At 44.0% G+C, this 26,378-nt stretch overlaps 1 protein-coding gene across 3 annotated transcripts in view; it reads right to left on the reverse strand.

Moving 5' to 3' along the window:
- The window catches only part of PIGM (phosphatidylinositol glycan anchor biosynthesis class M), a 190,729-nt gene that overhangs the window by 22,410 nt on the left and 141,941 nt on the right, over positions 1–26,378 (reverse strand). For all 3 annotated transcript variants that reach the window (XM_069219464.1, XM_069219465.1, XM_069219463.1), the window contains one exon: positions 10,589–10,847. In XM_069219464.1, coding sequence (XP_069075565.1) covers positions 10,589–10,847 — 259 coding nt within the window. The remainder of the gene's footprint in view (positions 1–10,588; positions 10,848–26,378) is intronic.

A 26,378-nucleotide genomic window follows, 5' to 3' on the forward strand; every position in this document is an offset into this window, starting at 1 on the left:
GTTTTGTTTGCTCTGGACCCTTCACCACTGCTGACCAGTGCTAAAATGTAAGTGTTCCCTGAATAAATTATATGTGTACATTGGCTTATCCATGATTGGCATATTTGATTTACTAGTAAGTCCCTAGTAAAGTGCATTAGAGGTGCGCAGTGCCTCTAAATCAAATGCAAGTAGTGGGCATGCAGCACTGGTTGTGCCACCCACATTAGTAGCTCTGTAAACATGGTTCAGACCTGCCACTGCAGTGTCTGGGAGTGCAGTTTTAACTGCCAATTCGACTTGGCAAGTGTATCCACTTGCCAGGCCTAAACCTTCCCTTTTCTTACAAGTAAGCCACCCCTAACGTAGGCCCTGGGTAGCCCCATGGGCAGGGTGCAGTGTATGTTTAAGGTAGGACATATACTAATGTGTTTTAGATGTCCTGACAGTGAAATAATGCCAAATTCGTTTTTCACGGTTGCAAGTCCTAGCTCTCTCATAGGTTAACATGGGCCTGCCTTTAAATATGATTAAAGTGTAGATTCCCTGTGGGAGCAGTTAGACATGTGGACTTTGGGGTCTCTGAAATCACAATTTAAAAATACATCTTTTAGTGAAGTTGTTTTTTAGATTGTGTGTTTGAAAATGCCACTTTTAGAAAGTAGGCATTTTCTCGCTTGAACCATTCTGTGACTCTGCCTGTTTGTGGATTCCCTGTCTGGGTCAGTTTGACAGTTGGGCTGTTTGTACCTCTCCTCTAGACAGTGACACGAAGGGAGCTGGGGTGTAGCCTGCACATCCTGATGAGCTATCTGGGCTGAGGGGAGGGAAGGAGTTGTCACTCACACCTGAAAGGGCTGTGCCTGCCCTCACACAATGCAGTCCCAACCCCCTGGTGTGTGTGTGGGGCAAGGTCTGGGCAAGGCAGGATCTTGAAAACAACAGACTTCTCTTTGAAGTAGGCCTACTTCAAAGGCAGAAAAGGGCATAAGAAGAGCAACCAAACCCCTGGAAATTAGATTACTTCTGAAACAAAGAGGAACCTCTGCCAAGGAGAAGAGCTGGAGAAGCTGCAGGAGGAGTACTGCCCCTTTGCCTGTGACTGTGCTTTGCTGGGTTGGCTTGCAGTAGGTGCTTCTACCTGAGAGAGGACAAAAACTGACTTTTGTGTGACTTCCCACTGGAACTCAAAGGGCTTGAAACAAAGCTTGCCTTCTGTTGTTGAAGTCTCAGGGGTAGCAAAGACTTCTCTATGCCAGCACTTCAGCTTTCTGCTGAGAGTCCTGCCTGCCAAGTAGTGCCCTAACCTGTCTCTGGGCCCTTGAAAAGTGCAGCTGGTGGGAAAGGACAGAAATCCATGCAAAGACCGCCGTGTAGGGAAACTTTCAATGCATCACTGGCTTCACAGATGAAAAGCGACATTCCACCTGCATTTCAGCTGGGAGATCGATGCAACGTAGCAGGGGAAACTAGGCGCAACACCCACAGCGGCTGCTGTTAACAACGCAAGCTCCTTGTAGTGTGGTTTCTTGACACCGTTTGACTGGATTACGACGCAACATCGCTGGGCACGGAAAATCAATGCAAAAGCCGTCACGAACCAGAGGTGCCTGTCCCGATCCTCTTGCGGAGAGGAAAAACAACACACCCCGACCTGACTGGAGGAGGAATGACGCAGGGTCTCACTTGCGAGTGAGAAATAGACGCATCGCTGGCCTTTTCCGACGCACCCTCACCCTTACAGTGTTATTTTGACACAACCCAGGTACTTTTGAACGCTAACAAAGATCTCTCTGTTTTCAAAAGGATTTAAGACTCTTTTTGCTTTTTAAATTCATAACTTGACTTGGGTATGGTGGATTGTTGTAGTTTTGGTCTTGTTTTGTTTGGATAAATATTACCTATGGTTCTAAGCCTGTGTGGTGTCATTTTGTGGTGTTTTCTGTGAGTTACTGTGTGTGTTAGGACAAATACTTTACACCTTGCTTCTGAAGTTAAGCCTGCCTGCTCGGCCGAGCTACCAGGAGGGTGAGCGGGGTAAACTGAGGGTGATTCTCCTTACCCTGTCTGAAGTGAGGGTCCTTGCTTGGACAGGGTGGTAACCTGACTGCCAACCAAAGACCCCATTTCTAACAAATGGTATATCACACCCACCCACACACACACATACACACACGTGTTACCATCCTTGTGGGGACTGTGTGTGGACACTTGTCTTGTGGGGGCTAACCTTTACTAACGTTTTGAAAATATACCATTAACAGTAAAATGTTAAGAAAAAATTCATAGTGAAGGATCCTGCTTCAGATGTGCAAATATGATGATATTTAATCACGTGCACAGAACAGTCCTTGTATGGACTTGAACGTGTGTTACTATCCTTGTGGGGACTTACTCCATAATTACCATTTGTGTTGGTATACAGTTATGGGAACATGGCTAAGTATTTATTTTATAAGCAGTGTGCACAAGTAACATCACAATCTATTCATAATTGAATGACGTATGTTAGGGGTACATTTAGATGGAATATTATTAATGGACCAGAAAATATAACATATTGGAATTGCAGAAGAGAAATGAAAAATGTATGTAACTTTTTGCTTAGTGTTCAAAGTCTTAGGCGATAAGGCACTAACTCATGGATAAATTAAAGGAAGGAATCAAGCAAATATGGTCATGTAGAACTCAGTGCGATTAACTTAATTTATAGCAAAGTAGCTATTAAAATGAGGGCATAACTACAAGTGTGGCTGTCTGAAATCCGCCACACTCACGTTGACGGTCAGACTGCTGTAACTTTGGCCAACTACCCAATTACAACCCAACATAGTTCCCGCCGGCATGATGGTGGTAGGGCTTGTAACCAGCCACGGCGGCTCTGAACTCAGCGCTGCCTGGCTGATTACAACACCTCTTTCCACCAGCCTTTTCATGACGTGGACACACACACACACACACACACACACACACACCTCCCCAACAAGAGACAGAAAAAAATCATGCTTTCTTTTTTCCATATTGAACAACCGAGAATGAGAATTTATGAGTTAGTACAGCAACATGTCTAATATCACTTAATCAACTCACAATCCTAAAAACAAACAAACTTCCAACTATCAGGAAAAACTGCATTGGCATGGCCTGCAGGAGTACATCAAACAAATACACCTCATCCAGTGCAACTGATTGAATAGAAGACCAAAAGAAACCTATCAACCAGAAATAGCACTTCAGGTGGAATCATTGCTCTTCTGAACACCTCAAGCATGGTGTTTAGGAAAAAGGCAAACAGATCCATACCTATAACAGGAATCACAAGATAGGATTCCTAACGTAGGCAATGCCACCAGATAAAGGCGTGGAGAAATTACCACCAATTCAGGCATGGATGATCACTTAATTGGGGTAGGAGAGCACCAGAGGGACTCACCTTTCCTATGTTTCCTATCTGCTCTCCTTCTTGTGTTTGCGTCTGCTCTTCCTTGATATCTAAGCCAGCGACTCGAGTGATGTCGAACAGGTCGAACAGTATATTTTGCACCGAAGATCATCCCCTAGTCCTGAAAAGCTTCACTTTCTGCTCATTTATGGGTTCATGGTGCATGATCTGACTGAACTCTCGACAATCTGGAGTCATGGTCAGAACCTCAACATCAAAATATCATGAGGGTCAGTAATGGACATCAGACCCTTACAGTCTCTGCAAAGCTTGAAAGTTTGAAAGGAGAGATTTTAGTACTGCACCGTGGGAATTCTCCCAGAGCTGACGGTTCCCCAGGCAGAAATGTCAAAGAGAGAGCTCTGGATCCTCGTTAAAGGTGCGTAAAAAAAGGAACAGACGTCAGCATGCCGGGGTGGAAGCATTATGGTTCTGGTGACATCATGATGCCCTTCTGGCATTGACATGGAGCCACCATCATCTCTGTGGAAGAGCAATTGAAATGTTTCTTGATCCAGTCTGGCGCCAGAGATATTAACAAGCTGAGTGTAGGAAGTTGGCTCTTAATATAGTGGACCAAAAGGATGTACACTGTGTAAACAGTCCAGGCAAACCCCACAGGAACTAAGATTACAACATGGCAACAAAGATTTAGGATTAGCCACACATCCATATAGTTTAAATTCAAAGTTTGTAATACCAATTAGTGGTGCTCAATAACATCCGTTGCCACCATGTGTGAACTGGAAAAGAATATTACCAGTTAAATATCAAATATAAATAATAATAGTGGAGCACTCAAAGTTCATTTTTCATTAATATCTTGCTAAATGAGAATTCTGAAGAGATGTAATAAATAAATACATGAAGTATGGAAGAAGGAAAGTCACGCATGAAAATGTTAACTGAGAAACCATTTGGGTGTCCACATTCATTTGAACATTATCATCTTTAACAATGTTAGTTTATTTCTATATGTTAAAAAGGCACTATACAATTCATCAAAAACATGATTCATAGAAACACATAAAAAAACAGCAACAAACCAGTTCACTTAGAGAAATGAACTAAATAAATATTTATCTAACATTTCGGTGTCAATAAGGTTCAAATATTCAATCTTTGTGGCACATTGGCCAATGATGATAAAATGAAGTTCATATGATACTGGTCCAAATATTTAGTCCTTGTTGGTCCTCAAATGATGGAGATAAATTTCAGCCCATGTGATAAATGGCCAATCCTTATAAATCCTCAACCAATAGAGGTGAGTTTCAGCCCATAAGATGTTGTAGCCGACACTTGTTTCGTCCCACTCTGGGACTTTATCAAGGCTTATGTTCTGTTCAAGAAAAACACAATCCAAGTCTCAAATTCAAAAGAGTCCAATTCTCATTGTTAGTATGTTTTTTTGTTTTATAATATCCTGCTTTGGGTCTTTATCATCGCTTAGTTCTCCCGTATTTCAGATTTTCCGATTCCCAATGCTGGTCTTTAAGTTGCATATGATAACGCATGCATGTCTAATCTGATGTCTCAAAACTAGTGTGACATGTGTTTTGTCCCACTCTGGGACTTTATCAAGGCTGATTAACTAACACCAAAAAAGGAAAGACAAGTTTTTGTTTGTCATCGAATTCATGTATCTATTCACTCATTGATATTGGCAACATCCAGTTCTCAATTAATAATTGCCAAATATCAAAGTCACCTTATAATCAAGTGGCCAATACTATTGTCTTTATTAAGGACCACAGTGCCAAGTATAAATAAAGGAAAGAGCTTGAAATAAAAGTATAGTCCAACACCCATAGATCCAAAAAGGACCTCAATGATTCCCTTATGTGAAACATGCTTTAGTAATAGTGTCAAAAAATATGAAGGTGAGGTTAGAAAGTGGCCACAGAATCCCATAGCAATACGGTTTCTTAATCTACCTTATGTTCTGTTCAAGAAAAAACACACTCCAAGTCTCAAATGTAAAAGTGTCCAATTCAGTAAAGGAATATCCAAAATAATGTATTTGTATATACTATATCATGTATTTTAACCACTGTCTACGACTCAATCTATATGTCCACACATATCCCACAGACCAACCTCATTGTTAGTATGTTTGCTTTATAATATCCTGCTTTGGGTCTTTATTATCTCTTAGTTCTCGCGTATTTCAGATTCCCAATGCTGGTCTGTGCGTCGCATATGATAATGCATGTATGTCTAAATATCGTAGGCAACAAAAAAAAAATAGTTAAGTACGATAACCAATAACCCTAAAATTCCAGAATCCATATATTGGTATATTGATGCCACAAATTGACCAAACTATGACCGAATGGCTCGCGCCCATACAATATCAGTTTTTCCACTTAATTGAGTTAGCAATTATATAATCATCAAAAACCGAAATAGGGCCATTACACGTCCGAAAATGTTAAAGATATATACTTAGCAAATATGATGTCTGTTGCCATAACTTTACTTCCTCAAATGAAGTTATCAATCTTGTAGGTCAATATCTCAAAAGAAGGTTTTGCATATATATCAATTTGTGCGGTATAAGTAAAAAAAGAAGCCAGTGAATAGTAGTTCATCACATAATCTCATATATCCTGAACAAATGTTCACTCGAAAATCCTCTTAAAAGATGACAATATATTAAATAAATTCAAATTATACACACATTCCTACCTAAGTACCTTCTAAACTCTACTTCCTACCTGATCGGATGCCTCAAAACCAGCATTTTGTGTATCCAAGCAAACGTAAGTCAATGAAAACGACCGGTTTTAAAACACCAAGTGGCCAATCAAACCGCAATACGGTATCAAGTGATCATTCCGACCAAGCGGTTTTTTCATTAGCGTGGCGGCCATTTTTTAAGTACCAAGTGGCATATCCTTCAGGGCACAACAGTCCTCATACCACAAATAAACAAATATTTCTCACATTGTAGAACCGTGTTATTGCTCCGAACCAAATTACATAATGATATCACTGAATTATACTTTACCATCACACAACATTTATTTCAAAATAATAAAATTCCATAATATTCTTCATAATACATTGATTTACCTACAACATGAGACATGCCTTTTCAAATTATTTTATACCTCATCCCCGGCGCGAAGTGTGTGAAATCTGATGTCCAAAACAATAAGACATATTTAAGGAAACCATCATTCCAATCCTTAATGTATGTATTATTGCCGATCGGTATGTGCTCCAAACATTAGGTTCATTTAATATCTAAACGGCTAGTTTTACAACTCCAAATGTTACTTCATATATCCCAATTTCTCAAAAGATCCCAAAGAGATACTTTTTATATAAATTAAACCATATATATCTGCAAAACAAAATTTCATAACTAAATTAAGAGTTATGAAACCCCAGAGGAACTACAGAGGTACAAATGACACCACAAATGCTCTCTTTTGTGGTAATGTGGGCGAGCAGTTAGTGCTAAGCATATAATGCACACATATAAGCAGTGAGACACACAATCAAAGAAATCCAACTCCAATTTATAAAAAATAACATGTACTGTTATATAAATTTAGATACCAAGATCATAGAATCAGGTAGGTACTTTTCAAGTTATGAATTTTTACTGTTTTGAAAAGTTGACTGTGCATTTTTCTGAAGCTGCAATGTTATCCTATGGGAGAGAAAGCATATACGGCAAAAAAGTACTCAACAGCAAATTACAGGACTGCTCTCCAGGACTTAAGGTGAGTATGGGGCAAGGTCCAGGGCCACACCAACATGTCACCACAGGAGGCTCTGGGGCTTCCGGGTGCAGAGGTTTGTTACGCCGTCTAGTGTCCTACTCACTTTAATGGGGAACAGTCTGGTTACAAAGTTGATGCAAGTAGGGACTGGGGGGCCAGTCCAGGGAACTTCAGTTCTTGTGATGCTTGGGGACATTGAGATATCAGTGGTCCTTTTCTCCTCGGTCCGGGGCAGCCAATTGCAGAGATACGTTGGACTGTCGGGTCTCCGTCACTGGAGGCAGTCCAACTAGAGGGGGCCTGCAATAAGAGGCTACAGGCGGCTTGGAGTCCGCATAGCAGCAGGACAGGTCAGTTACTCCACAAGGGTCCGGTGCAGCAGGCATGCTGGCAGGTTTGGCGCCACGTCAGTCGTGCTCCTTGATTCTCGGGTCAGCAGCCTTCTTTATCCACTTCTTTTGTGTCCAATGAAGACCTGAAGTCCTGGTAACAGGGGCTTCCCTAAACACTAAATATAGGGGTGTTAAGGGGAGTGAGGGGCGGTAGCCAATGGGGTACTACCCCCCAGGGTCACTATGCCCCCTAGATGACAACTTCCTTTGGGTATTGGGCATCACCCTGTCCCAGAATTCATATTTCCACCACATGCAAGATGGTGGAGTTCCTAATTTTGTGTTCAATTCAGGCTGGTCGTCCTAGAAGTGTGTCCAGCCTGCAAGTGCAACAGGCCTCCTGCATAGCTAATTTTCCCACCTGCCCAAGCACAAAATGTCTCCTGGTCAGGGTGGGTTGGCATCCCTTCATCGCTGAGGTAAGCCAGATCCACACTGCAAAGGCAGTGGGCTCTTTGCAGCTCCCCTGCCCTGGAATGCAGATCTGCAGGTCATCAAGTTGGGATGGGTGTGTAACACCCCTGCCAGTGCAGGTTTTGTTCCTGACTGTCTGAGTGCAGAGGGTCTCACCTTTGGGGGTCAGAAACTTGTCTGTGGGTGGCAGACTGGTTGAAACCATTCAGCCAGCACACCTGTAGTTGGTACATTTTTCAGGAGGCTCCTCTAACGTGCCCTCTGGGTGCATGTATTAATAAATTCTGGAACCAGTGAGGGTTTATTAATATGAGATGTTTGATGCCAAACATCTCTAGTTTCAGAGAAGCCATCACGTAGCTGGAGAACTCGTATTGTTTTGTGTCCAGCACATGCACTTAAAATGGCTTCCCTGACCACTTGTTATGTCTAAGAATCGACAAAGACATGGCAGGAGCATATCTGCTCATGCATGTATGTACTCACATGTAATATAATGCACCATGCCTTAGGGCTGCAAGGCCTGCTGTAGGGGTGACCTACAAATATTACAGGCAGTGTTAGAGTACATGGCACAAACGTGAGTGTCATCATGTGTTTTCACTTTTTAGAGAACCTTGTCACACAGCCTGCAATTGCAGTCTGTATGAGTTTGGTACTCGGTCCCTTTGAGTGGCACAAGTTATGCTGCAGCTCTTAGGGGACCCCTTTTAGTACCAATGACTTGGGTACCAAAGGTACCACTTACTAGGGACGTACCGAGGTGCTTAAGACCTGGTCACTTTGGGATCTTCTACCAGTTGTCTTGTTTTGGGGAAGGAACACTAGCACTGGCAACCAGGGTTAGCAGGAACCCAGTGCACGGCAGTCAAAGTTGCATCAAAAACCTGGCAAAAATTGGGGAGGGGGAGGGGGGACTACTGCAACCAAAAAAACAGTTTACTACAGAAGCCCCCCTCCCCCAAAGCCTACTGGTCAGGAGACTCGGCCACAATCTGGGAGAGTCTTCATAGTCTGTCAGGCAAGGAAGAGTAAGGAAACAGGCTGGATGGTTGCAGGGCCCACTCTGTCTCACCTCCTCCTGTCCACGTCATTTCCTTTGGGAAGCTGACCTATGTCAACAGTGTTAGGACCCCATTTAAAATGTACTTTGTTGTCTTCTTTAGCTTCCTCACTCGTTCTCCTTTTTTTGGGATGAGTGGTGTCCACCTCTGCTAACGCTATGTTAGCCAGGGGAACCCATAGCTTACCCGAAGAGGTCACCCACAACTTAAGTAACCCCACCATGGCCAACAGTGTCAGGTGGCATAGTTTGCTTTTTGGCATGGTGTCAGACCACCATGCTAATGATAGTGCAGCCATAAAAGCTAGCACCCAGTAGAGGACACTGACAACTGTCAGTGAACGGGAACCACACGTTTAGCTTTTCACCGACAGGTGAAGGGGTTAATTTATAAGATTCTGACAGCGAGGAATTTGAAGTTAGAACTATTTATCAAAATTAAGCATACACCTCTCTACATGCAACATGGAACATACAACAGCAAATATCCATTAACAAAACACTCTATACATAAACAATGACAGTAACATGTACGAACATTACATAAATCATGCCAGTACAATCTATGTAGTGCTCCTCTGAACAATGTAACCACAGATACCAAAAATGAGATATGCAGCAGAAACAACACAGAATAGACTGCATTACTACACACACACACACACTGTATTAACACTGAATAAAATAAATGAGTAATAGATGTGATGTCCAAATCTGGAAGAAAATCTGTAAAATAAATAAAAGCATATAAATCCATCATCAGGAACATATTGTAAAATTTCAGTCCAAGATGAATAAGCTAGAGTCAACTCTTTCCTGTATCTTCGAAAGGAATAATTACTAAGTTGGTAAGGGAAGAAGGCAGGCCATATTTTGACACTTGACAAAAGGATATACAGAAGGTAAAACACATTGGCAAACTGTCTGCTCTTCTTGATGCCTCAAGCCTTGAATTAAGATGCATGAAAGTTCTTGTTTGAGAGGCACGTTCAGAAGGTATATTACCAAGTTCAGTTACAGGATGATTTGCAAAACAAGCACATAGCAATGTGACACACCAAGTGCTACCATAACAAACATTTAACATGTTATTCCAATGAGTAGTGGATGTGCCTATTTGGATGTATCACCTCTCTTATTAAGGTATTTTGGTGCATGAGAACTATGGGGGATATACATTGTGATCAAAGATGAGAAAAAGCATAGGTGATGGAACAGAGGATATCATAAGGGAAGACCCTAGGAATGTCATATGTTATGAGCTATGGTCTCCTTTCCAGACAGTAAGAGGACTTTACATGTGTAAAAAGGCAGGATTAACAGATTCTATTTAGCAGACTAGACACTCTCTTGCATGACTGCCACATTTGAAGGTCTCTCTTCTATAATATGGTAAAAATGTAATGATGCTTAATACGTTACTTAAACAGATACAGGTGGTTTGTAAATGGATCCATTGGTCTTTTCTGAAAATGTTTATTATATTGGTGTCGGCTTGAAAACAAACACAACAAATACTCTTGAAAGTAAACAGACTTTCTTTCCTGATGGAGGCTCTTACCTGTGATGTGCAAACTTTGTTAAAGCTGACAAATATAGCGGTGTGAAGAAAGCAACAGAACACAAGGTCTTTGTAAAATGCCATGGATACAAAAACAAGGAGAAGCAACTGTGGGAAAAAGGCAGCAAGCCCAAGAGCAAAGCTCCAACTGCTTTCTGCAGTCAAATACAGCATGTAGAAATAGGAGGAGAAATTGTGACGGATATCCCTGCGGGTTATATGGTACAGGTAAGTGTGCTCCAAAAACTCCCAGCCGTACCTTCAAGAGAAAAAAAAATACAGAATGACTAAAGACAACCATGTGACTTACAAGAGTAGGAAAGTAATGCATTGTTTATTTGAGTCACAGCTCTGAATAGTGAATTCTAACCCCTTACAGAATGTGTCTTAGTTTAAAGTCTCACAGTATTACTCAAGTTCCATTAATACATTTCATGAAGTGGTGATTACACGGATGCCACTTCTACAAAGTTCATGTACCAATTCAGTTCTAAATAATAATTTTAAAAAAGTATACTGAGCGGTAGACAATACACACATTCTTCGAGGTTTTCGCAATAGAAGCCAACGCCTTCCATTTCAGAAAGAATAAATATATTATTATTATATATATATATATACATACATATATGCCAAACTTTCTTGGTTGGTTTATGCTTATTCCAATTATTTTATTCAGTGGATTCCCTTTCATCTTACTACCAGGTTGCTGAGGACTTTGATGGGATGCAAAGGCAGTAGTATTGAGCAACATAAAACGTTACCATAAAAGATCATCTCCCAAGCAGAAGAAATGAAGGAGAAAGTGATGATAGTTAGGATTTAGATGATATTACTGTTGATTTATTCAAAGGAAAATAAAACCTCTCCATCAGTCTTAGTAGCAAAGTCCCATCTATGAACAGAAGTCTTAGCACTGGGGGTTGGTAGACACTGGCTTAAATCAGATGCCTCTAACCAGTCGATCGTGAGCTACCAGTAGCTCTCAGACACCTTCAGAGTAGCTCACAGCCTTGAGTTCATTTTTAAATAAGCACAGGGTCACATTTTTCCTTTTAAAGGGAAGGCTGTGTTTATTTTACATTATTATCATCTGGCTGCAGTTAGCAGGGCCTGATATTGAGCAGTGCTCAGTCAGATTTTTGACCCAGGGTGCAGCTGGGGCACAGAGGTGAATAACTGAAGCAACGGGTTATTAACCTCTTAAATAAAAGTCCTTTTCAGCTCAATATTGGTGCAAGAACAAAATTATGTTTCTAAAAGCTTTTATATGTGAGAAAATTCAAAAGAAAAGTTACCTTAATGATTAAGTTAACTTTTAATTTTAATTTTCTCCCACTTCAAAGTGTCACATTTACAAGCAGGAGGCCTCTTGCTTCTAATGGCCAGTAGACCCTGTGCCATACATAGAACTGAAAAATACGGTCATTTAGTGTAATTTAAAAATCCTTGCTTGCTAGTGGTCAGTCATGCCTCTTTGTCCCTCCTTCTGTGTGGGAGCAGGGACCTGCTACTGTATAATTACGCTTTGTCCTGTTTAGCTGGTTTGGAAGGGACCTTTTTTTTTATTTATTTTTACTTTGTTTTGTGCTTTTGCAGAGTATTTTCCCCCTGAACTTAGCTGTAAACAAGGCTATAAATCAGGCTTTTTTCTTGGTCACAATTGGTCTTTGTGGGCTCTCTGCACCCTCTCTCAGCTTCCTGGCTTCCACCCTTCCATGGCTGGGATTTTCTTTACCAAATGTGCCTGCCTGTGTGCTGAGAGCAAGGACGGAGGATCACTTGTAATTGCGTATAGCCTTGGTACCCAACTCTACCAGGTCTCAGCAGTCCTTAGAAGATGCCCTCTTCTGCTCCATACTGGGATCCACTCGCAGCTCCACCAGTGCACTCCAGTTCACACACTACAAGCCCACAGCAGTGCCAGGAACCCCACACATGCTGTCTGCCAGAACATCTCACTTCTCGCAGTCAGTACACTCTGCTGCTCCAGTACTGGGACCTCGGGCGCAGCTCTTCCAGTGCAATGCAGTTCACACACTCCAAGCACTCAGCTGCGCCAGTGCCAGGAACCTCACACACGCTGTCTGCCAGAGCACCTCGGTTCTCACAGTCAGTACACTCTGCTGCTCCAGTACTGGGACCTCGGAGCGCAGCTCCATCAGTGCACTACAGTGCAGCGCAGTTCCACACTCGAAGCCCACAGCAGTGGCAGGAAACCCACACATGCTGTCTGCCAAAGCACCTCAGTTCTCCCAGTCAGTACACTCTGCTGCTCCAGTACTGGGACATCTGGTACAGCTCCATCTGCAGCACCAGAGCATTGGGTCCTCTGGTGCAGCTCCATCAGTGCAGTGCAGTTCACACACTCCAAGCCCTCAGCCGTGCCAGGGCCAGGAACCTGACACACACTGTCTGCCAGAGCATGTCAGTTCTTGCAGTCAATACACTCTGCTGCTCCACTACTGGGACCTCGGAGCGCAGCTCCATCAGTGCACCACAGTTCACACACACAAAGCCCTCAGCCGTTCCAGTAACCCCACACATTCTGTCTGCCAGAGAACCTCAGTTCTTACAGTCAGTACACACTTCTGCTCCAGTACTGGGAGGTCGGGCAAAGCTCCATCAGTGCACCTCAGTTCACACACTCCAAGTCCTCAGTCGTGCTCATGCCAGAACCGCACACATGCCGTCTGCCAGAGCACCTCAGTTCTTACAGCCAGAACACTCTGCTGTTCCATTACTAGTACCTGGGACGCAGCTCTTTCAGTGCACCTCATTTCTACCCCGGTGAAGTCAATTCTTTTCCCATACTGGGACCCTTCTCACATACAGTTCCATTACAACAGCTCGATTCTAATGTTCAGTCCCACTGCCAAGCCAATAGAGCAAAACACAGCTCAGCCAGTGCACCTCAAGTCTAACATCCAACACCACTGTTGATGGGAACCAACACAGCTCTGCCAGAATCCATCAATTCTAACATTCAGTGCACATTTCTTTTCAGTACTAAGGCTCACACACACGCCCTTCAGGACTCCTCACTTCTGAGGCTCAGAGGCAATGCCACTCCCATACTGGGCCCCAGTCGCAGCTTCACCAGGGTACCTCCAGGCTAACACTCGAAAACACTGGCATGCCAATACTAGGTTCCATACATAGCTCCATTAACATACCTCACTTCTGATCTTGTGTACCCGTTAGTATTCCAGTATTGCAGCCCACATACAACTCTGTCAGTGCACCTCAACCCTAAGCTGCAGCGCCCCATTATTCCAATACCAGGAATTACACTGCTCTCTGTTTCTCATTCCTCACCTGCTGCCTTTCTGTTATTCCAGCACTGGAGCTGGGACACAGCTCTGTCTATACCCCCAATCCTGATCTGAAGCATCCCAAAACTGCTGTATTGGGGTTCACATAGAACTCTGCTAATGCACCTCCTGGTGTTCCACACTCTGACTTCTGTTTGAGGGCGTGGAGGAGCCAATCACATTTATTCTTAGCAGCCATCTTTATTTGGGAGGGTCTGTTTCACGTATCTCACTCCATTCTTTCCTTTACTTTGTTTAATGTAAATGTTTTCTTTCTCACCCACTTTCCTCTTTCCAGCTCTTAAAAACCATACGTTAGCAGTTTCGCTCTCAACTGTATATTTCTACTCCTCTCCCTTTTTTAGGCTGAGCGTAACCGTTCGACCTGATGTATACTTAAGTATACTTATACTGTGGAAGGAAGTGGTATCATTTGTTGGTTGCAGTGTCCTTTAAAAATTCTTGCTGGCTAGTGGTCAGTTCTGCCTTTTTCTCCCTCCTTTTTCTGTTTCGGAGCAGTGACTAACTACTGTATTGTTCCACTTAGGTTTCTTTATCTGTTGCTGTGGCAGACTTTTTTTTAAACATTTCTTTGGTGGTCACCTTTCACTGTGCTAGGCTGGTAGCTGCCTGCGTTTTATTGTAGTATTCCGTTCCTTCTACCTCCGCCCATGTAGCTATCATTTGTTTTGGATTTATTCCAGTGCTGTCCTCGTACCCGGCTCCTAAAATAAGCTTATTTTACTAAACAAAGGGCTCCTAAAATAAGCTTATTTTACTAAACAAACACCATATACCCTGGCATCACAAAGAGTCTCTCTTTCCAGGGCCCCTTCCCTGCTAGCACTCATGAAATCGCACACAGGGCATTGCTTATCTCCTTTTTTTCTTTTTCCTTTGAGATCGATGTCTTCTTCCAGAAGGCTCTGAGTTCACAGCCTGACATTGTGCCAAAACAAACGTCCAATTTACTGAGATTAAACGGCAAAGCCACTTCCCTTTATGTCACCTAAAACTCTCCTTCCTGACAGGTTTCAACTGCTTTTTTTAAATGACAAGGAGCGAAATCAGTGGCGATCTGAAACGTTGGCCGTTTTGAGCAGTCGAAAGGCTCTTCCCTCACTCCTGTCCAGGCCTAATCAAGGGCTTTGGCAGGGCAAGCGCTTTGAACTAAAAGTAATGAGAATCGCTACTGTCGAAAGTCACCTTGACTGTGATACGTCTTTTTCTTCACTTCACTTGACTCCCATCCCTGCTTAAATATTAATTTTGCATGAAAGATTCAGAGTTGCTTCGTATTCACGTGTACGAAACCAGTGTTTCTCTGTTAATGATCTTGCATCAATGCGAATTTCAGAAAACTGGTGCTGTTTTTTATTACGCTATTTAGCAGGGCATGAGTGGTAAGTACATTTTATTTTTCCTGTCGTCTGGTGTGGGTGTGAAAGGCGCACAAAGGGCGACCGACATCGTCTCAGCAGCGAAGCATTTTTCTTGGCTGTTGTACAGCCAAACACGTTACAATGACAGGATACAACCTGTTTCTTGTTGTGGATTGGCCTCACAGAAATCTTCCACCATAATTTCCTGTTTGTCTCCTGGCAAGTAAAAGCAAGAGGCCTGCAGCTTTTACTTAGCAAGGACACCTTTGTACCATTATCATGTGTTTGCATAATGTCTTAGCAATTTCAGTTTTTTTTCAGCGACATTTACCAAGGCACAACGGCATTGGTAAATGATAAACTCTGACTTTTAGACTGTGTGGTACGATCATCCTTTAAACCCCACTGACAGCAATCAACATGGTGTGTAGAGGTTAAAACAGAGTACAAACCAGAAGAGATCTCAGTGGGATGAAGAAATTCTACAAGAACTTGTTCGTGACATCTGTTGCTGCTGTAGTGGGTCTGATTGGTCTCACCATCAAATTTGTTAATGGCATTACGAAGTATTCTGCTGACATGGTATTGACATGGAAAACCAATTTTTTATTTTGTTCATAGATCTTGTTTTTTTTTTAATTTTCAGCACCTGGAGCTCTTCCCAAGTAGTCTGTTGTTGTTTATGAATGCACGTAGCTGGGATTGAGTTTATGAATGTAAGCAGTATATTTCTGTTTCCCACCTAGTGCTTAATGTGTAAATAAAAACGTGTGGGTGCACAAAGCTCTCCTCTGCGAGCACGGAATACTGAGGCAGGGTAATCCTGAAGCCATCTCCGGCCTCTTTAATCCATTTTCAACCACTTCCTGCCCCCTCACTTCACTCTTGCAGCTTTCTGCTTTTTCCCTTTTTGACGCCTTTTCGTGTTTCTCTTCCTCCATCTTTCCCATGTGTCTTTTGCTCGAGGTAAATTCTTGAGGCAGAAAAATAGGTGCTGGCCCTCAAAATTAAGTGCCAGTGCCCTCACACTGGAAACCACTGGCTCAAATTAGGCACTGTTCCCACCCTCTGAGGTTCCTTGATACTCCAATCTTGTTTTTCATGTGCGTGGAAGTGATTTCCAGAGTCATTAGTGTTGCAAATATAGGGACATATTTCAGAAAAGTGGCACTGCACAAAGTGCTGCGCCACTCTTCTTCCGCCCCTTAGCACCCCCCAACTGCCACCATGTGTGCGCCATATTTAAAATACAGGGCACCAAGGCGCAGCATAGGGGGCAACAGCGTCATATTTTAATGCTAGTGATGTACTCTGCAGGAGTAGCGCCAACATATTGGCACCACTCTGCAGAGTATATAGGGGCCCATTGTATTCAATGGCATGCCCCCTTTTAAAGCCTGCTCTGAGAAGGCGTTAAAGGTGCCGAAAAAAATGATGCAAGGAAATCTGTTAGATTTCCTTGCGCCATTTTTGCATTCCCCCTAACGGGGGAACACCCCCTTTGCATACATTATGTCTGGCGCAGGCATAATGTAGCGCAAGGGGTAACAAAGTGGCGCAATACATGCATTGCACCACTTTGTAAATATGGCGCTGCTTTTTTGGCCTTCTAACGCCACATTAATGTAAAAAAAATGGCACTAATGTGGCATTGGAATGGCGCTTGGGGCTCTTATATATGCCCCATAATTCTTATTACGCTTTGCCTCTTCTTTAATTTAAGTCCTTAAGTACTGAAATCTGAAGGATATGTTCAGTGCTCGTAAACGTGACATCACATTTATTGCAAGTAGACCTCTTTCACTTTAGACAGACTGATAGTGGGAGGATTTTTTTTCCTTCCACAATGCTGAAGGTTATTTACTTAACAACAACAGAAAACCCTACTAGAACGCCTCACATTCCCATTAGTATAGAGTATAGTAGTGGTGCTCAATACATTCTAAACATGCCTGTTGTCAAACATGAATTTAGGAACAAGAAACCTTGTACCAACAAATTGTAGCTTAAACTAAGAATGGAGCACACTTGGAAAGTAAGTGCTTGTTTACTAAACCATTTTTTATTTTAAAAAAAAACAAAACAAAAAAAAAAAATCACGTTTTGGGGTAAGATGGTTAATGGTTGAAGTACATATGGAAAAATAGGTCATACTAAGGATTTACATGATTTGTTTTGTCAGCCTTGATAAAGTCCCTTTTGGGGACGAAACACGTGTCGGCTGAATTGGATCATTAATCGACAAATTGACCTTCTACATCGGGTTCAATTGGATTATTAATCTATACATTGATCTTCGACATTGGATGACAAGAACTTTCAGTGCTACAAGCTAGTGATTTGGACATTATTCGTTTGTTTTATGGACTCATTGGAGCATGATGACTTGACAGTGGAGTTGTCGAACCATATTAGGCTCGGGTTAGGCCAGAGGTTTTGGGTTAAATGTGGGGAATTTATGCCTATTTCTGATTTGATTATATATACATGTTTTGTTGTCTTGTTTGTTACATTTCTTTTGTCATACATGTATAATATGTCTGCATCTTTTTTCTTTTTGTATTAAATATATAATTGTAATAATACAGTCTTTTGAGATATTGCATACCTACACCATTGCCATATACATATGCTGTCTTTTCTTTTTTGATTACATTGTGAGTATGTACTAAACTTTTCAGTAGAATTCAGGATTATTTGGACTTGATCACACAATGCTGAAGGTGCCAGTTTCACTTCTCTCAAGAGTTGCCATATCAAAGCGCGGTAATGAGAAAAGTGCTTCAAAGGGCGTTTTATTAATCTTTGATGCTTCCTTCATTACCCAATGATGTATTTGAACATAATGCAGACATTCAGATTCCCCTACATTGAAGTAAAATGTGCACTGTATGAAAATTTTGATAAAATCCTTTTTCAATTCATTTTTAGGGTAAGTGCGTAAGCGCTCTGACATGATGTAATCTTTCTTGATGTAATCGATCTGTGGGATTTTAACCACGCCCACCGAACGCCCATCACTATCACTCGTACAAGGGCTTGCCTTTCAAAAATCCTTTGTTATCACTGGTAAATGCTTTACGTTTGTCCCTCCTTGGGGCAGTTTTATTACTGCCTTGGCCATTGACCCTGTTACATGGATAATTGCATTTTGACTGCTTGCAAACTTTATCCTGTTTGTGTCTCTCCTTTGCGCTCTCGATCATTGCCGCCATGGCACTTTGAATTGTTTTGCTTTTCTCAACTGTTTTACTTTTCATTTTCAATTTATGTGGCAAGAAAAGTCCAGTTAGGAATTTACAAAGCTAATAGCTCTAACTCGAGCAAACGCTAGACCTATTGCATTGCAAGTACTTGTTTTATTTCCCTCTTCCTCTTTCTACCTCCTCTTTCAAACTTGCAAGAACCTTAGTCTCACCTTGTTTCGTTCCTCTATTTTTTCATCAGGCGTTCATTCTTTCACTATTTTTTTTCCTCTTCCCTTCATTCTTTGTCTTTTTAATTTGCATCCTTTCACTTTTTTTTATTTAGATCTATCTTCCTTTCTTTCTTTGGTGTTGTTCTTATCTTTATCTGTCATTTCACCTTTTACTATAAATCCCTCTTTTCCTATCTGTATGCTGAAGCCACAAGTTGCTTGTTGGGACCTGAAGTGTCAAAGTGGTTTTCCCATTCTAAGTCTGTGGGAAATGTGTCCGTACACACATGTCCTGGTTCTTTCGCTGCTTGTTTTTCTCACCATCTTTTTATCTTTCTCTAATGTTCATTTTTCTCTTTCTTTTCACACTTCTTTCATTATTTTTTCCTCTGTATCTTTCGTTTGTTAGCTTCTTTCCTTTTGTTCTTTTGACTCACACATGTACTACTCTATTTCTTCTCTTAGTTGTGTTTTAATTTTCTCCTTCATTCTTTCTCTCTTATTTCTTTCATCATTTTGTCTATTGTAGTCCTTTCGCTTCTCTTTTTCAGCCCCATCTGCTTTCTTTCCTGAGGCCTAGGTATCAATGGAGCATCAAGTGCAGGAGCACCGGGGCTCAGAGACCTATGGACCTCACTCAATTATAATTACTGCTGTATTTTCCTACCCAAATTGCAGTCAACCATTTCACTTTCCTAATCCAGGGCCCATGACACCGTTACTACGCCACTTGTCCTCCCCATCTTTACTCCCGACTCCTCCTTTCCTTTCACCATCCAATCCATCCCAAATGATATTTTTGTTATGGTGTTTTGAGCATTACAGTCTAATGTCAAAAGTTTATTTCTGATAAAGGTTTAAATGATAATTGTATATGTTTTAAGATAGAGGAAGAAGGTAAATGGAAGTGCTTTAGTTAAATGCTGGGCTACTGGAATTATATGGCATTAAAAGACGAAATTATGAGGTAGGGTTGGCCAATTTATGTGTCAAGAAAAGTCCAGTTATGAATTACAATCCCAATAGTTCTAACTCAAGAAAATGCAAGACCTATTGCATTGCAAATGCTTGTTTTTTTTTTTTTTTTTTTTAAATGGGAGAAATTTAAAGTGCAAAAAAATGTTCTAAATTTTGAACATTTTTGCAGAACATTTTTCTGCACCTAAAAATAAATGGTTCTATATTTGTGTTATACATGTAATGTGTCACCTATGGCAAAAGGTACGCCCTGTGCCACAAGTACATACAACACAGGTTCTCAGTCACTCACACACATATATCCCCCATTCATACTCACACATGTTCATACATCCCCCAAAGACCACTCTCACTGACACACAAGGTAGCCTTGTCATAGTGCCCCTAGTCAATGTAAGTTGTTCAAACCACAGTATCTGGCTCTACAAACATTAGGTTCAAAGTCAATGAAGCTGGGTGTGGGAGTGTCTGGTAACAATGCATGAGTTGTCTAGCCTTCAGCAGCTCACAATGGTTTTCACTGATCAGAGGTAGCTCTCACTACAGAAAAGGTCTGAGAGTCCTGGCTTAAGTGAACTGCCTTCAACATTTTATCAATTTAACTTTCACAGAGAAATTTACCCTTCACAGAGACGCTACCAACTGAATTAGTATATACAAATGATTGGGGTGGCTTTTATTGTAGAAATGTATCAAGCTTATTAAAAAAAAAAAAAGATACATCAGGCGTTGCTTTGCCAAGCATGGAATAAGATACCATTCCAAGAGGATCCACTCCTGCCGGCCTTCTACAGTTTCGAAGCATCCACAAACTCTTTCAGCCCCATTGATCAAAGAGTACTCCTGCAGGAGCAAAAAAGTGCTTGACTGCAACAGAGAACCATGAGCGGAGAAAGTCTGGTGGAAGAAAAGCTGTGGCAGGCTCTCTGGAACAGCAGAGGAGGCCAATTATGTTGACTTTAGAGGTCATAACAGCATGTCATCAAGAAAGCTATTTGGGGTTGGCCCGTGAATCATGCTGAGCTTTATCGACTGAGGCAGACAGCCACAGGAGCATCAGAGTAAACAAAACCAAGGCCTTTTCAGTGATGGGAGGACTTTGGTGAACTCTTTAGGCTAACTGGTGTCCACCTTCAAAGTCTCAGGTAGTCACTGAAATTCGGCTCTTGGAGGCCATGAGAGAACTGACTGTGGGAATGAACCAGTGTACGGAACATGAGTCAGCCGCACTTGGAAGTGGGGCATGCCAAGAGTACTAAGGGGCTGAGGGCCCCGAGATGGTCACAGCACACCACAACAGAAAGTAAGGCCCAAAAACGGTCGAGCAGGCAAGGGTTGGGATGAGCAGCCGCTACACATGAAGACCAAGAAGCAAACTGAGTGTATTCACACTGTGCCCAGACACAGTATACACAAGGGCAACTGGGGTCAGAGGTTTACCTAGTTGAGTGGGCAAGGAACAAACAGGTCTGAGCCACACCAAGGGTCCCAAACATCACAACACTTCACCCTTCATGCAGGCCTCCAAAGGGCCCCAGGGGCCAAAGCTCAAAGCCCCCCTGCCATACTTCCAAGAAAAGGAGTCTTGGTAGGACATGTTGACTCTGGGTGAGCTGAGGCACTGGTTTTGTGTAGGAAGCTGGCTTTCCAAATGGTGCACCAAAAAGACGTACACCGTGCAGAGTCCAGTGGATCCCTAATTGGTTTGCAGAGGCAAAAGCAGATAGGACTAATGCTCTTTTTAGAGGTATTGTGGGTGAACAGTTAGGCTTATCAGCGGGTAGTGCTAAGCCTTTGTTGTACTCACAAAGGCAATAAATGAGACACACAGTCAAAGAATAAATCTGATACCAATTTAGAAAAATAACACTTATTTTTATATATACTTTGAACCCAAGAAATTCATTATAAGGTATGTTTTTAAGCATAAATACTTTTTGGTTGCAAAAATCGACACTTAGTGGAATTTCAGAGTTCTTCAATGTTAACCTATAGAAGGAAAACGCATTCAGCAAACAATCACTTATTGACGACTCACTCGACAAATCTGGTAGACTTAACATGAGTACTGGGCTAGGGTCAGGACCATACCAACAGGCCACTCCGAGCAGCACTGGGACAGCCGGGTGCAAAGGTGTAGTACCCGTCCAGTGCCCAATGTATTTCAATGAGAATTGGTCTCTGTGGATTTAGGCTGCAGGTTCTGGCTGGGAGGCCAGTTGGGGACAACCAACCCAACAGGTAAGCTGTAAATGTGAAATGCTCTGGGATGAAGGTGCACCATTGTTCCTCTTCATCAACGGCCAGGGGCAGCAGATGCAACGTGTCCTATGGCATTGTGTTTCCTTGTCCTAGATCACTCACGGTTGGGGGGGGTCCTGTGGTCTGATGCTGCAGGTGTCGTTGGAGAGTCCAGGAGAAGTGAAACTACAGTGGACTCAAGCTCAGGAGAGCTGGGGGACATCGTTCACACCAAGGGTCCGGTTCAACTCGTGCCATCAGCGACAGGTACAGTGGTTGCTTTAGGCACCACACCAGCTGTGGGAAAGGGAACCTGTGGACTCAGACTCTGGACAGCTAGGGGACCTTGCTAGCAGAGGAGGTCCACTTCCACTCGGGTCAGTGCCGGCGGGTGTAGTGGTGACTTCAGATGTTGGGCTTCTAAAGACTTTGGAGTCCTTTCTTTAGAGTTGTTTGGAGAGCAGGCCTGGTGCTCACAGAAGACTTGAGTCTTTTTTGAAGGCAGGCAGTCCTCCCAGGTTTCTGGAGGTTCAACTGCAGGACGAGGCGTCTTCTGGTGCAGAGTCCATCAAGGGCTGCAAACAGGTGGGGGTGGTTGATACCAGGTCAGCTGCTGCTGCTCCTCCTCCTCTTCTGCAGGTGTGTCACTTCTTTGTCCTTTTCTTCTTAAATCATCAGAATCTGAGTTTTGGGGTTCATGGGCACCGCTTAAATACTCAATTTAGGGGCATTACAGGGAGTGTCAGGTGGCAGCCAATGGGTTGCCTCCCTTTAGGGTGAATACAACTTTTCTATGGCCACTTCAGGTGGGAAGTGGGCAATAACCCTAACCCTAGTGGCCTAATTCCTTTCAAACCAAGATGGAGGAATTTAAAAATTGGTGTCCACTTCAGCTCGTCCACCTTAGGGGTGGGACTGACATGAAGTGGGCTCACATCCTAATCTGCCTAATTTTCCCACCTGTCTTGCTGCCAAAAGTAGGGTCAGTAAAGGGGTTCGGTCAGGCCTTTGAAGCTTCCCACCCTGGATTGTCCATCCTGCCTGGAGGTGGTGCAAACACCTCTGCCCAGTGCATGAATTTTTGTCTCTGGACCACAAGAGCACTGGCTCTCACCTCAACGGGGTCATAAACGTGTCTAAGGGGGGGCAGAGCCAAGATTGCCCTGAGGACTGATGCACCTTGAACAAGCTCTTTCCCGGCTAAATCCTACAAAAATATCTGCTTGCCTCCCAGCCTGGCCCCTGAGAGTGTGAGGAGGTGCTGCTGACCCACAGAGGAAGCAAAGAAGGTGGGAGCGGCCGGGTTGGGGCCCCCGATGCGTCTGGAGCTCAGCTGTCCAGGCCGGTGGCTCCAGACTTCTTCCTGCCCAGAGACAATCGGATGAGATGGAGGGGGGCAGGTAAAGACCGGGAGAGACAGATATCCCCAGTGAAGGCCGCGCCGTGAGATGGAGCATGGCAGGCGCAGCCCTGGGTTTGCTGGTGGGATCACGCCGGAGGGGGGAGGGGAAGAGGCCCCCCAGTTGGACCACGTTGCTGTGGGCCCCCATCCATCCCTACCCCACCAGATGAAGTGTGCAGGGGGAGACGAATGCTCCCAATGAGGAGCCGGTGGGGTCTGTGGTGTTGCTGAGTGACGTGGGGGGGCGTGGACATAACCCCCCCTTACCTTCGGTTGCCCGGCAGAGGATTGGACTCTCCCCCCTCCCCTGCTGAAGTGAGGGGACAGTGGGGTGTTGACTGGTGCAGACGGGCTGGCACGCAGTAGTGGCTCTGGGACCTGTGATCCGACGAGGAGCGGCGGACCAGAGAAGGCAAGGCGTGGTTGGCGACTGATTCCAGCAACGGCTGCACCTAGTGAGAGATTGTGCCCCCCCCTTTTTCCCGGCCCCCACTTGCAGCTAAGAGAGAATGAAATAGTGGGGGGTGAGCCTGGCCAGCTCCTGCTTGTGAACCATGCAGAGACCCTATTGGTGGTGATTGAGACTGGGACAGCTGGTGATACCCCCCTCCCCCCGAGTTCGCTCGTGGGATCGCGCAACAAATGAGTGGGTCATGGAACAGGTCTGTGTGGATGAACCTCAGTGTCGTAAAAGGAGGTGGCGGGCCATAAGTAAGATGATGGCAAGAGGCAAGGAACCCAAGCCACCTAGACAGGGTTGTATGGACAGCTACACGAAGGGGGTGACACCCAGCCCCCCTGGCTATGGATTGTCCAGCTGTGCCAGAAAATGCCACCCTTCTGTCGTCAAATCATTCCTCTAGGGAGGTCCTGGAGGGACGTGTGGGAGAGGTACGCTTGGAGGTCTCCCTCCTGCGCCAAGACCTCCGGAATGTGGCAGAACGGGTCAACTCGGTGGAAACACGGATATTGGACCTGGAGGATAAGGTCCAGGACCTCCGTAAGGAAATGGCAGAGACTAGGGTCCTCACAAGGATATTATGTGGTGGTTGGAAGATGCAGAAAACTGGGCCCGCAGGAACAATCTGAGATTTGTGGGTTTTCAGTAAGAAACCGAGGGGACCAACCTGGGCCGGTTTTTGGAAGGATAGGTACGACGAGTCTGGCAATCAGAGAAGTTTTCAAATTGTTTTGTGATTGAATGCTCCCATCAGGCTTTAAGGGGTGCATCCTTCCCCCCCCCAGAGCACCTCCCAGGCTCATGATTGTCCATTTCTTAAACTTCCAAGACATATATGATCTTGACGGAAGGTTGTAAGCTGGGAGAGGTTCGACATGAGAATACAAACATCCTCTCCCGACTACACCAGGGAGGTCCAGAGAGAGCGAAGCACATTTGACTCTGTAAAGGCTAAGCTCCAGAGCCTCTAACTGCAATACATGCTCCTTTCCCAGCCAAACTAAAAGCCATGTTTCAAGGGAAAACGTTTTTCTTCCAGTCCCCAGAGGATGCCAGGGAGTGGCTGGAGGAGCGCATTCAATTGTCTAGGAGGGGTAGGCAGGAGACGGGCAGAAGGCCGATGGAATCCCAGGCCGCGGGATTGCGGGACCAGTCGCACCCCAGGAGAGGGGGCCAGAGAAGACAGAGAGGAGATGGAGACACGCCATGGAGATTGAGATGATCAACAAGAGTGGTGCAGCATCATCCGACTCTGAGGAAAGTCAGGCCATGGTTATCCGGAAGAGAGACAGAAGGGAAAGCTCAGCTCTAGGCATATGGGAGACAGCCCGAGCGCGGACACTGGGACGATTTCTGGGTCTCCTCATCCATTGGTGTGGGCCATTAATCAACTAGAAACGGAAGAAACGGTTCTTGGGGCAGAGGGGCGAGGCATCCAGATTGTGTAGACAACGCAGTAATAAGGGGTCGAAGGCGAGTGGGTTGACTGAGCTTGCACCATCCAGTGTAAGACGGAGGAGTAGAAGGTGGTGTTTTAATGCTCTCTAGACATAACAAAACTCTGCCTGTTTTGAGGGTTGAGTTGGGGAGTCTTCCTCTTACGGAGGTGACCCGTGAGTTGCAGTTTTACGTTGAAGAGGTGGGGTGGAGGGTGGGGGGGTGCCACAGACCTCTCGACTCCCAATGAACTGCAGTATGGGGCCCATGGGAGGGGTGGAAGTTTGTTTTGCTGGAGTTTGCTTCTTGCCCGTTTATGGCATCTAGGTGTCCCGTCCACGCGCTCGGAAGTCATGGACAGGAGGTCCTCCCCGGCTTAACGCAGTCCTCATTTAAATACAATGACTCCCACAAGTGATTTGGGGCCCGAGTAAATCCTCTGGCCTTTTCTGTTCTATTGTGGAATGTAACTGGACTTGAGGACAGGGTCAAACGAGGTCTAGTGTCTCAGTACCTAAAGAGAATGCATCCAGATTTCTTTTTTTTTTTTTTTTTTTTTTTACAGGAGACACATCTTAAGGGCACCAGGTGTAAATTTCTGGGTAGAGGGACCTATGTTACGTTGACACACACAGGCTACACCTCTGGTTCCAGGAGGGTGGTGATATTGATCAGTAAATCTACCCCCTTTCATATCATCAGACAGTGGATAGACTCAGCGGGTAGATACGTGGGGGCACAGGGGCTTTGGGGTAGACAAAAAGTATTGTTTGTAAGTGTTTATGCTCCGCCCAGACTTCAGGCTCCTGTGCTGGACAAGCTTGCAGAGATTCTATTGGCAGCGCACTCCACGACCCACGTAATGAAAACGGAGCTGGATCGCTTTGGGATGTATGGGGGAACTGGCCCACATACCTTATTGTATCGCTTTGCAGCAATACTGGGACTGTCTGATCTGTGCCGCCATGCCCACCCCACCGAGAGGAAATACTCATACTTTTCTGAAGCCCATAAGGTCTTTTCTAGACTGGATTATATTTTCGCCCCCGCAGGGGACATGGGGGTTGTCTGCCAGGCGGACTATTTTGCCCAGGGTTTGTCAGACCATTCACCTCTGATGGTATGGATTGGGAGACCAGATGGGGGAAATGGAGGATA

The sequence above is a fragment of the Pleurodeles waltl genome, chromosome 2_2, assembly GCF_031143425.1.
Source record: "Pleurodeles waltl isolate 20211129_DDA chromosome 2_2, aPleWal1.hap1.20221129, whole genome shotgun sequence".
NCBI lineage: Eukaryota > Metazoa > Chordata > Amphibia > Caudata > Salamandridae > Pleurodeles > Pleurodeles waltl.